The sequence below is a fragment of the Neoarius graeffei genome, chromosome 4 (genome assembly GCF_027579695.1).
Source record: "Neoarius graeffei isolate fNeoGra1 chromosome 4, fNeoGra1.pri, whole genome shotgun sequence".
In the NCBI taxonomy this organism is placed as follows: Eukaryota; Metazoa; Chordata; class Actinopteri; order Siluriformes; family Ariidae; genus Neoarius; species Neoarius graeffei.
Window position 1 is genome coordinate 6,244,130 of NC_083572.1, and position 13,158 is coordinate 6,257,287.

At 40.5% G+C, this 13,158-nt stretch overlaps 1 protein-coding gene across 2 annotated transcripts; it reads left to right on the top strand.

Annotated features, from left to right (window-relative positions):
• The first annotated feature begins 405 nt into the window (after window positions 1–405).
• Window positions 406–12,178, top strand: notum2 (notum pectinacetylesterase 2). 2 transcript variants are annotated; one of them, XM_060918104.1, is made up of 12 exons: window positions 406–485; window positions 1,605–1,896; window positions 2,372–2,424; window positions 4,995–5,090; window positions 5,198–5,258; window positions 5,353–5,429; window positions 6,786–6,885; window positions 9,191–9,379; window positions 9,485–9,585; window positions 9,879–10,026; window positions 10,882–10,929; window positions 11,287–12,178. In XM_060918104.1, exons 2-12 carry the CDS (start codon window positions 1,625–1,627, stop codon window positions 11,591–11,593), a joined length of 1,452 nt encoding a protein of 483 aa, XP_060774087.1. In that variant the 5' UTR covers window positions 406–485; window positions 1,605–1,624; the 3' UTR covers window positions 11,594–12,178. The 2 variants fall into 2 exon arrangements, with proteins under 2 accessions (XP_060774087.1, XP_060774086.1); XM_060918103.1 differs by having other exon boundaries at window positions 412–512.
• Window positions 12,179–13,158: the final 980 nt, after the last annotated feature.

Below are 13,158 nucleotides of genomic sequence, written 5' to 3' on the forward strand. Positions count from 1 at the left end.
ACCATGTAACTCAGTCCCTGTTATTCCTCGCTCGAACGTGTAGTAGACGTTCACTCCACTGACCTGTTGCATGCCATGTATCTGAAGGGCCGTGCAGGTATTTCAGCCATGTAGGTGTTTAAATCAAAGCCGGCCTGAGCCGTCAACGAGGGAGGAGTTGTTGTGGGATGCAGTTCGAGGGGTAGGGCCTGTGTTTGAAATATGGCCCGTAGAGTGCCTGTTATCTTTTCTCCTCGGCATCAGGCATCCAGCGCCGGTGTGTCATCAGTTACAGCCCAGAGCTGGCACTGGCTCAAAGTGTGTGGGGTGGGGGGAGAGATGCTAGGAAACGCAATCCATATGGTGGCACTATAAAACCTAGCACATCCATATCCATAGTCCAAGATCATCGCTGCACGCTTCAATAAACCATCAAGTCCATAACTCTTAATTCTTCGCAGCGGCCACGGTGGTCCACACAACAGAAGACTTCTCCAGAGAGCAAGGTGAACGGGACTGGGTGATTATAAAGGGTATGTTGCTTTTGCTGTGGATATTTAATCCCTGTTCATTATTATTAGTTACATTCAGTAATGTCACAATGACACTTGAGTAGTAACAGTGAGTCAAGGTGAGTGGATTTATCAAATGTAAGTTGAGTATTGATGATTATCCCATTGATTAGCCCATAGACACAATCACGCATTTTAATTTCATGGTCTCATTCTATTGGTGGATAACTTTGCCAAATTCAAGACAGTTTGAGGGTGAGTGGACTTACCGAAACTAGGCAATAACAAAAAAAATACATCTTTGGCAAACATATATACACTATTTCTCATTTGGAAATGATTATATAACAAATATAAGACCATTACACCCATTTCTAGACCTTTTTTCACTTGTTTTAAGCTTCATCATCTTATTCAGTCACTGGATATCTTTGCATATTTCAATTATAGATTTCTACAAAGCCAAATTCAAGCCTGAAATGAGTAAAAGTGCACAGAAATAGGCTTAAAATTCTTATATTTGTTACTTTATGATACAAAATTTTATCCCATTTCTTTGGACTTTTTTTAATTGCCTTAAGTAAACTCATAATGTCAGTTAACAGTAAGTCAGGGCGAGAAAGTTCTATTAGCAAGTGAGAATGCATTGAATAAAGACAGATTTATATAATATTTCTCATTATTTAAGCCAATTTCTTGACATTTTTACTCATTTTAACCTTGAAATCGTATTCTGTTGACACATAACTACATGGGTCAAGCATTTACTCCTTGAAAGACAAGTTCGAGCTCGAAAAATGTGAGAAATAAGTTGAATAAACTTCTAATGTTACACAAATGTGACTTTAGTGAAGGTATGTTTATTATATTGTGTTATCTCGTGCGTTATCTTGTATTGAGAAATATTAGATAAGTCTGAGAACTTTATTTCAGATTGTCTCACTTCTTCTTCTTCTTCTTATTATTATTATTATTATGATTATTAAGTGCAAGAAATTACTTTGTCATATTATAAAGTCAAGGCAAGCAGGCTTCTTATAGTCTTGAAGCCATTTTTTTTTAAGATTATATCACATGACAACTTCTTCTGCTTCTTTACCTTCTTCTTCAAAGGACGTCCTGCTGGATTTGATATGAAGATCCTGTGTCATGTAATATTCCTGCTCATGCTTGGAGGCATTTTTGGTCAGAACAATCGAAATGCCAAACCAGGCGGCAGAGCAGCTAAAAAACCCAGCAGCCCAACTGCAGAGGTCGGACCAGACGATGACTCTGTACCAAGTTCTGGCAAAGACACACGTGCAGGGAACCAGCAGGCAGTGTCTGCTAACAAGGCGGCCGATGACATGAAGCTGCACCTTCTGAAGAACACTCCAGCCACGTGCAACGACGGCACTGCGGCTGGGTGAGAGCACGAGATCGTCACTTCGTTCTTAAAATGGGGGAGGGTTGTTATGTGAAGCAGAGAGCTGTTACTGATAGCAATGTGTTTTATTCCTCTTATACTGCAGACATTTTTCAAAGCAAAAAAACAACCTGGTGTATTTTTTTAATCCATTTATGGTTACATTTAATGTTGCGCAAACAGCCGTTCCTTCACCAGCCTCAGCTTGACATGTTACAGAGAAACCAGAACCTTCAAGTGGTCCATCCTGAAAACATCTGCCAGTTACAGTGTAGTTTAGTGATACACGGTGATGTACTTTTTTCAAGTAAACTTACTGTATGTATTATATTAAATGCACGATTTGTATAAATGTCATATGAAAACAGGCTGTATTACGAAAACATCCTGATATGGCGATGACCTCAGCATGTCCTAGGCTCATCCGTAACCTCTTCCCATTCTATCCCATTCTATATTTATTTGCTGTCCACAGGTTTTACCTAAAGGAGTTCAAAGGAAGCAAGAGGTGGCTGATATTTTTGGAGGGTGAGTATTTAAAACGAGGTTAATTTTGTCAAGGGGCCGTCAGCGGGCTTAAATGCTTTGCTCGGCGTTATTTTGACCGCTGCTCATCTTCTTGTAGGCATGCTCTTTTTGTTGTTGTTGTTTTTTTGGACCGTGTGTTGCTTCGCTTGCGTTACATGTACGATTGATGGTGTCAGCATGGGGCAAGAAAAGAAACCCAGCATGTAGCTGGACTGGAAAATGATCACAAACCTGCGGAGACTTCTACATTATCAAGTCAAAACATTACAAAAACATTTTAGAGTTCCAAACGTTCAGGGATTTTTCCAGCACAAAATTAAATGTTACAGGAAAAAAAGTTTTTATCTGAGCAGCATGTTACACAAGAGAGCATAAAATTAAGACGCGAATGTGACAATCAGTGTCCAGAAGAACTGTGGCTGGTTCTGCAAGATGCTCAGTAAAACCTACATTTTTTTTTTTTAAAGCAAAGAGTCATCTCACACCAAATATTGACTTTGTTTCCTTTATTATGGCTTACTGCTTACTGTTTATAGTATTTTTTTATGTTAAAACATTTCATTTAATTATTTTTAAGCCGTTTTTGCTCTACAGCATTTCTTTACATGTGCCTAAGACTTTTGCACAGGACTGTATCTCAATAGTTTACAAATTATTTGACGTCTGATTGCAGAGACAAGATTAGAAAATTCTTTTTTTTTTTTTTTACATAGCTTCACAGTTTAGCAGATTCGATGTTTGTTATTTTGGTCTTTCCTATGAAATAGCACTCAGTGGACATTTTTTATTTATTGAGTTGCTGTTCCATTTTCAAGATGGAAGATTACGTTGTAAACAGAAGGATTTCTTTAGTTTTTTTTATCCACTTGTCTGACACATCTAAAACTACAAGTCGTAAAGATATAAAACACAAGATATAAAACACTACACATGTTTGGTGTGAGGCGGCACAGTGGTGTAGTGGTTAGCGCTGTCGCGTCACAGCAAGAAGGTCCGGGTTTGAGCCCCGTGGCCGGCGAGGGCCTTTCTGTGCGGAGTTTGCATGTTCTCCCCGTGTCCACGTGGGTTTCCTCCGGGTGCTCCGGTTTCCCCCACAGTCCAAAGACATGCAGGTTAGGTTAACTGGTGACTCTAAATTGAGCGTAGGTGTGAATGTGAGTGTGAATAGTTGTCTGTGTCTATGTGTCAGCCCTGTGATGACCTGGCGACTTGTCCAGGGTGTACCCTGCCTTTCGCCCGTAGTCAGCTGGGATAGGCTCCAGCTTGCCTGCGACCCTGTAGAACAGGATAAAGCGGCTACAGATAATGAGATGAGATGTTTGGTGTTAAAAAGAGGTAAATGTTAGCATAGACCTCTGTGGGTTAAAGTAGAAGTAGAAGAAAGATTCACATGTCTGATTTCAGTTACTGATAGTACTTGATTAGAGATTAGATTAGATAAAACTTTATTGATCCCTTTGGGAGGGTTCCACATTCACCAAAAAAATAAAATAAAAATCATGCTATGTTGGGAAAAATTAGCGAAGGCTAACAACAGCTTTATTCCTGATCTGTCAAATGTTAGCTAGCATGATAATAACTAGCTGAACGCTAATTGCTCACACAAGTGCATGTAGCAGTATTGGATTACAGTGGTGGATATTACTTCAGGTCTTATTCTTGCTATAAAACGTTCAGATTTGTTATGGGTTTAAATGCTGTCTGAAGCTAAAATGTCACCTGATGAGTTTAGAAAAGAGGATTAGAGAGAAATGTAGACGTGTGTAATGTAAGTGTATATATTTCTTTGAAAAGGTGTAAATGAGAACATCAATTCAATTTAGCAGACACTCTTATCCAGAGTAACATACAATATAACCAGAGGAAACTGGGGAGCAATTGGGAGCAGTTCAGCCATTCCTGCTGATCCAGGGAATCGAACCAGCAACCTATTGGTCCCAAAGCTGCTTCTCTAACCGAACCACATTATGAGGCTAGTTTTATAACTCAGAAAGACATCCATCCATCCAGCATCTGTAACTGCTTATCCTGTCCAGGGTCACGGGCAAGCCGGAGCCCATCCCAGCTGACTATGGGCGAGAGGCGGGGTGCACCCTGAACAAGTCACCAGATCATTGCAGGGCTGACACAAGGAGACAAGGAACCATTCACACTCACATTCACACCTACGGTCAATTTAGAGCCACCAATTAGCCTAACCTGCAATGTTTTTGGTTTGTGGGGAAAACCAGAGTACCCGGAGGAAACCCACACAGACACGGGGAGAATGCGCAAACTCCACACAGAAAGGCCCCCATTGGCCACTGGGCTTGAACCTGTGAGGCAACAGTGCTAACCGCTACACCATCATGCCACCCAAGAAGACATTTATACTCCTGATCTTTCATTTAGTGATGTGAGAGTTAACACTCATACACATTCCTGCACTAGTCATGCCTCTCACCGCTGCTTTTAGAGTTTACAGCGTGGCCCAGTGCAGGTGGTCCATACCTCGAAAGCCTGAAGGGCAGCCTAATGGGGCTGCCCAAGTCAAACCGGATGTCCGACTAATATTAGTGAATTATTTTTAGGTGGTTGGTGCTGTTACAACAAAGAGACCTGTGATTCCAGATATAAAAATATCCCTCGCCTGATGAGCTCAACCGACTGGCCACAGACACGCAAAGGTAGGCTGCTGTCTATCACTTTCTGTAGCGCTAACATGACAAACCATGCCATCCCTCTCTCTCTCTCTCTCTCTCTCTCTTTTAAGTGTGGTGTTTCTTTTGTTTAGGAACTGGACTCCTGTCTTCACAAGCTGATGAAAATCCACACTGGTACAATGCCAACATTGTGTAAGTGCATCAAAAGTGCAATTACGAAAGCATGTCTCGAGCAACTGAGCACATATTTATATATTTAATGTAATTTTCTGTGTTTTGTAATCAGGTTTGTCCCCTACTGCTCCAGTGACGTGTGGAGTGGTAACAAACCAGCAGCACAGACCAAACAGGCGAAAGAAACAGGTGACGCCCAAGCTTCTATTAGTACAGTATTTGGACATACACTACCGTTCAAAAGTTTGGGGTCACCCAGACAATTTTGTGTTTTCCATGAAAAGTCACACTTTCATTTGCCACCATAAGTTGTAAAATGAATAGAAAATATAGTCAAGACATTTTTCTGGCCATTTTGAGCATTTAATCGACCCCACAAATGTGATGCTCCAGAAACTCAATCTGCTCAAAGGAAGGTCAGTTTTATAGCTTCTCTAAAGAGCTCAACTGTTTTCAGCTGTGCTAACATGATTGTACAAGGGTTTTCTAATCATCCATTAGCCTTCTGAGGCAATGAGCAAACACATTGTACCATTAGAACACTGGAGTGAGAGTTGCTGGAAATGGGCCTCTATACACCTATGGAGATATTGCACCAAACACCAGACATTTGCAGCTAGAATAGTCATTTACCACATTAGCAATGTATAGAGTGGATTTCTGATTAGTTTAAAGTGATCTTCATTGAAAAGAACAGTGCTTTTCTTTCAAAAATAAGGACATTTCAAAGTGACCCCAAACTTTTGAACGGTAGTGTAAATTCTCTCTATATAAATTCTGTGGATATAAATAATATAAACCAGGATATATTCACCATTAGTTTGGCCAATGATCCTGTTTTAAGGGTCCAAAATTCTCACCACCACCTCAACGATACCTATAGTTGCAATTAGTAAAAATTACATGCTTACTTTTATACAATTTCAAAAAACATAAAACATAAGATTATTAAAAAGCACACATCACTCTTTAATAGAAACACGTGTGTACCTGCTCGTTCAAGAAATGAGTGGGGAAAAAACAAACAAACAGGTTACCTTTTTCCAATTTTCAGCTGTCCATTTTGGGTGAGTCTGTGCCCACTGTCTGTGCCTCAGACCCCTGCTCCTGGCTGACAGGTCTGGAACCTGATATGATCCTCTGCTCTTTTAACCCATCCTCCTCAAAATTTGACGTGTTGAACATTCTGAGATGTTTTTCTGCTCACCATGGTTGTAAAGAGTGGTTATTTGAGTTACCATAGCTTTCCTGTCCACTCAAACAATTCTGGCCGTTCTTCTCTGATCTGTCCTGTCTTCAAGGAGTTTCTGAACTGCTTCAGAACTGCTGGTTGCTAAATATTTTTGTTTTTCGCACCATTCTGTGTAACGTCTAGAGAGATCCCAGGAGATCAGCAGTTTCTGAAATACTCGAGCCAACCCATCTGATGCCAACATCCACGTAACAGTGGAAGTCACTTTGATGTTTGATGTGAACATTAATTGAAGATTTTGACTGGTATCTGCATATTTTAACCTTCTTATGTTTGTGTCTGCTCCATGTCAGAGTACTCCTTCATGGGATCTGTGATCATTCGGGAGCTGATCAAAGACCTTGTAACAAAAGGACTGAAACAGGCCAAAGTGGTGATACTGGCTGGAACAAGGTAATATGTAAGGAATAAAACACAATGGAACGGAAAAATAATCTGACACGTAGTTTTTAATCTGTTTATCTGAAGCATCTTCCATACAAGCCCATCTATAACGGATTAGACTGAGCACTCTGATACAGTGCCTTGCAAAAGTATTCATACCCCTTGAACTTTTTCACATTTTTCCACCTTACAACCACGAACTTAAAAGTTTATTGAGATTTTATGTGATAGACCAACACAGAGTAGCACATACTTGTGAAGTGAAACGAAAATGATAAATGGTCTTCAAAATTCTAAACAAATAAAAATCTGAAAAATGTGGTGTGCATTAGTATTCAGCCCCCTGTACTCTGATACCTCTAAATACAATCCAGTGCAATCAATTGCCTTCAGAAGTCATCTAATTAGTTAATAGAGTCCTACTGTGTGTAATTTACTCTCAGCATAAATACACTTGTTCTGTGAAGGCCTCAGTGGTTTGTTAGAGAACACTGAAGAACAAACAGCATCATGAAGACCAAAGAACTCACCAGGCAGGTCAGGGATAAAGTTCTGGAGAAGTTTAAAGCAGGGTTAGGTTATAAAAAAAAAATCCCAAGCTCTGAACATCTCAAGAAGCACTGTTCAATCCATCATTCAAAAATGGAAAAAGTATGGCACAACTGCAAAACTACCAAGACATGGCCGTCCACCTAAACTGACAGAGCGAGCAAGGAGAGCACTGGTCAGAGAAGCAGCCAAGAGGCCCATGATCACTCTGGAGGAGCTGCAGAAATCCACAGCTCAGGTGAGAGAATCTGTGCACAGGACAATTATAAGTCGTACACTCTACAAATCTGGCCTTTTTGGAAGAGTGGCAAGAAGAAAGCCATTGTTGAAAGACAGGCATAAGAAGTGTAGGGGACACAGCAAACATGTGGAAGAAGGTGCTCTGGTCAGATGAGACCAAAGTTGAACTTTTTGGCCTAAATGCAAAGCGCTATGCGTGGTGGAAAACTAACGCTGCTCATCACCCTGCACACACCATCCCCACTGTGAAACATGGTGGTGGCAGCATCATGCTATGGGGATGCTTTTCTTCAGCAGAGACAGGGAAGCTGGTCAGAGTTGATGGGAAGATGGATGGAGCTAAATACAGGGCAATCCTGGAAGAAAACCTGTTGGAGGCTACAAAAGACTTGAGACTGGGAAGGAGATTCACCTTCCAGCAAGACAATGACCCTAAACATACAGCCAGAGTTACAATGGAATGGTTTAGATCAAAGAATATTCATGTGTTAGAATGGCCCAGTCAAAGTCCAGACCTAAATCCCATTGAGCATCTGTGGCAAGACTTGAAAATTGCTGTTCACAGACGCTCTCCATCCAATCTGGCTGAGCTTGAGCTATTTTGCAAAGAAGAATGGGCAAAGTGTCTAGATGTGCAAAGCTGGTAGAGACATACCACAAAAGACTTGCAGCTGTAATTGCAGCAAAAGGTGGCTCTACAAAGTATTGACGCAGGGGGGCTGAATACTAATGCACATCATATTTTTCAGATTTTTATTTGTTTAAAATTTTGAAGACCATTTATCATTTTCATTTCACTTCACAATTATGTGCTACTCTGTGTTGGTCTATCACATAAAATCTCACTAAAAAACCTTTAGGTTCGTGGTTGTAAGGTGGAAAAATGTGAAAAAGTTCAAGGGGTATGAATACTTTTGCAAGGCACTGTATAAACCTGTAATCGTTAACGCTGCTGTTATAAGAAATGAATCAACACCCTTTGACCAATCAGAATCAAGAATTCAACAGCGCTGTGGTCATTTATAATTAAATTAGATGCTTATCAAAGTTGAACCTACTGTATGTCAAGGATCATATCTCCTTAAGCTTGGGAAGTCCAAGATACGTATCAGTAGCAATGCAACTCATTATAGCTGTCAAGATAGATTTAGATCTCAGTAACATGTTGATGGAAACAATAGACACAGAGGCACTGGGTCAGAGGGCTTAAACACTTTCTCCATGTATGGACCAGCTCCTTGCTGGCACCATCTGAGCAGCACCCTAGCAGGAGCTCTATTTTCAGCTCATGCTGTTGTCCACCACGAAGATGTATACCACTATGACATAATATCTATGTATATCCCTCCACAATGGGACACTGAATTCTAGAGAGTCTTCCCAGATTAGCGGCATGTTTGTTCAGCCAAAAAAAGAATGCACAGCTATGCACACACTTATCACCCCAATCAGATGTCCCATATTGTTTTCTATCCCAGTCAGGATTATTTTGGGCTCAAACATATTTGCTGCATCTTACCTGTAGTGCTGGAGGTACAGGTGTATTGCTGAACATCGACAAGGTGGCCGGTCAGCTGGAGCAGCTCGGTGCAGATGTGCAGGTTCGAGGCTTGGTTGATTCCGGATGGTTTCTGCAGAGCAAGCAGCAAAAGACCCCAGAGTGTCCAGATAGTCTTTCTTGCACTCCAGTTGATGCGATCAAGAAGGGGTTACGGTAAAGTCAAACGCTCTCGTATAAGTCATTTCCTTAACGCTTACACTTTCACACATCGGTTATGTTTTTCGAAATAAGACAATAAGTCATTTTTTTCCTCCACAGAATGTGGAATGGAGTTATTCCAGAGAAGTGTAAGCAGCACTACAAGCGAGGCGAGGAGTGGCAATGCTTTTTTGGACACAAGCTGTACTCCTTTTTGAGCTGTGAGTTCGTGTGCGATCACTGGGACAGGGAATGGGCTTGAATTGAGAACCTGCTGAAGGGTTTCCTCTGATTTAAAGGACAAATCAGTGAATCATGGTGCTAGATGAAAGTGTACACCAACTTTTCCTTCCTGTTACTCTTCAGTACTATGGTGGTCAGTAGGTCTTAGGAGGTGTTTTTCATCATTAAAAGTGTTCACAACACATTATAGATGGCCTCCTTGAAACAGTGACTGAGATTTGATATAAACTTCAATGCTGGAAAAGTAAAATTTCAAATCTGTTCTTTGCAGCTCCACTGTTTGTGGTTCAGTGGCTCTTTGATGAGGAACAATTGCGTGTGGAGAACATTTACGTTGGGGGACAGTCTCTTTCCGAGCAGCAGTGGACCTACATGCAGAATCTTGGGAAAGAAATGAAAAACTCTCTCAAAGATGTCACGTAAGTCCTGGACTCTGACAAAGCTACTTTCTGGGTCCTTATTAGTTCATCCGTCCAACAGGTGCTGAGTTCATGCCATCGTGTTGTCTGTCGTCCGTCCGTCATCATCCACATTTCACGAAAATCGCTTCTTCTCTCTCAATTTTTCACTGATTTTTATTCTTTTTGGCAGGAAGGTAGGTCTGCCTGGGGTGCATATAATAGCTTCTACCCCAATTTGCATAATTGCAGTTAATAATGAAGATATGGAGTAATTAATCAATCCCTAACAAGCAGTTTCCACACAAATCGCTTCTTGTCCCTCTCAATTCTTCCCCGATTTTGATTCTTTCTGGCATGAAGGTAGGGGTACCTAGGGTGCATATAACTTCTACCCAGATTTGCTTTATTACAATTATTAATGAAGTTATGGACTAATTCAGCCTTAATGAGCAGTTCAACAAAAATCGCTTCTTCTCGGTCAATTCCTCGCTGTTTTGGATTCTTTCTGGCAAATAGGTCGGTATTCCTAGGGTGGATATCCCTTCTATATAGTGTGTATAGCTTGCAACATTTATCATGGCCCACTTTAGATCGTTCCTTCTGGACTAGACGGGGCCAGAGTGAGCGACGCCGTCACTGACGGTCTCGTTTCACATTTGCACATGAGAGAATACAATCCAAAGAAGAAAACAGTTGCAGGTAGAACGTCTGATTAAAAAGTGTCAGTAATTATTATTAAGGATTAGGAAGTTGTTTCTAAATACTTACGAAACTAAGTGCTAAACTAAAGATGTAGTTTATTCAAGCTTCTATAGAAAAGTTCATGTTATACATAAGTGCCTCTTGTAACATGTTTTGTTTTGTTTTTTCCAGCGCTGTGTTCGCCCCGTCCTGCCTGTCCCACACACTGATCACTAAAAGGTAAGGGTAAGGGCACCGCAGCCGCACATGGTGAGCTCATACTGCTGTTTTTGACAACGCATCCATCACGTCGCATTCTGGATGTCAACAAAATACCACCTCACACTTTCACACACCTAGCCAGTGGCCCCACACTGGGTGTAATGATAGCACGGACCACCCAGGGGTTTATGTGGGTCATAAAATGACCTCATGAATTTATTTGTATCTGTATGTTAATTAAATATAATGAATCCTACAAGGAAAGTGAGAACATAATGAGGAGAATATATCCTATCCTATCCTATCCTATCCTATCCTATCCTATCCTAATGAAAATCTTTATATTGACATACAGTATTCCCAATCTTATTTCAGTAAGTGGATGGACTTCCAAGTGAAGGGCACGTCTCTATCTCGTGCTCTCCAGTGCTGGGACAGAAGCCTACAGGAGGCCAACAAGAACAGCAAGACGGCCCTCAAAGGCTGCCCCTTCCACCTGATCGATACGTGCCAGTGGCCTCAGTGCAACCCGACATGTCCGGCGCTGATCGACCAGGCCACGCAGCAAGAGATGACCCTAATCCAGGTGCTGGCTAGCATGGGTGTGGCTCTGCAGAAGCTTGGTCTGGATACACAGCGTGACAGCAGTGCTTCCTCCAGCATGATTAGCAATGGTGGCTAAGGCATGATAGTTGAGTGATAATAGAGTTTGCTCAGTGGCCATCCTTAGAGTCACTCTTTTGTGTTCCAGAGAGGTTGAGATCTTTGAGCTGTGAGTATTTGGATTTGGATTTCTGTGCCAAATGTGTGCAAGTAGGATGGATTTTTTTGGAAGTTTGGACGTCAAGCATGAGTTATGATTATGTATCTCGTCACAGTTAATCCATAGTTAACCTGTAACTCGTGTATGAGGAGATTAGATTGAAGGGTTGTTGTCGTTTTTTTTTTAATTGCACCCGAACTGCTTTATTCAAACAAGACACCTCTGTACAGGAAATGCCTTGCCTCAAGGGAGAGCCTGAGATGACAATACGAGTCTAGAAGGTCTTTGCATACTGGATTTAATAGTATAGCCCACACTCCTAAAAACAACACTAATCAGTACTCCATACTTTACCCAAAGTGCATGACATGTTCAGGGTTGGGAGCTCCTACTGGTCACCTGATAGTCAAACAGAAATGATATACGTAAAGGTTACCTATTTATTATCTTTTGTCATAGTTGAGAAGAGTGTGATATCCTTTCAGTTATGAATATTTACTGGTACTAACTGCCACATAGTAAGATTATTTATATACTCATTTCACATTTTTTTCCATGTACTGAATATGAATAAAATATATTGCATTATCAAGAATGTAAATCAAAAGTCTTTGACGTTTATAGGCTGCTGAATGCAAATAAATGTGTAATAGAAGTTTCCGTGTCATTTTTTTCCCCTCATTGCATTACATTAATGACATTTAGCAGATGCTCTTATCCAGAACCTATAAACCTATATGTGGTTTTTGTAGGTTTAATTTAGAAAAAAAAGTTGATACATTGAATTAAAAATGATTGAATCCTAATTTCTACAAAACTGAACAAAGCCGTGAAAACAACATTATCCTCGTTTATTTTATTCTTGTTTACTTCAAATAAAATATCACTTGTGTGTGTACTAGCTATGTTGTTGGTGTTAATAAATGTTGATGCATAATAAATTATAATAACAACCCATAATCCAGCTGCAATGCTGCAAAGGTATATTATAATAATAATAATAACCGAAATCATTTCGAATATATAATTGTTTATATGGTGAAATTTTCTCGAACATTTATGGAAGGAGTCTCCAGTGTCAGCGCTTTGTAACAGCTTGTAAGTTTTCTGACATCTTCAGTATGTTACACTTTGTTGCTTCTTGGTAACATAACAAGCAACTTTTTTTTAATATATATCATAAAAGGGGGTGTTGTGGCTCAGGTGCCATACCATAAATCTGGGGACCCAGGTTCGATTCCGACCCAAGGTCATTTCCTGATCTCTCCCCATCTCTCTCTCTCCCACTCATTTCCTGTCCTGTCTCTACACTGTCCTATCCAATAAAGGTGAAAAAAGCCCAAAAAAAATCTTTAAAAAATATATATCATAAAAAAGAAAAGCTTGTGAAGGAACGAACATTTATAGCTGCTGTAACATAACTGATAACAGGAACTAACTTGCTACAAATGGATAAAAGGTATGATGTGTCGTTCTTCAATAAA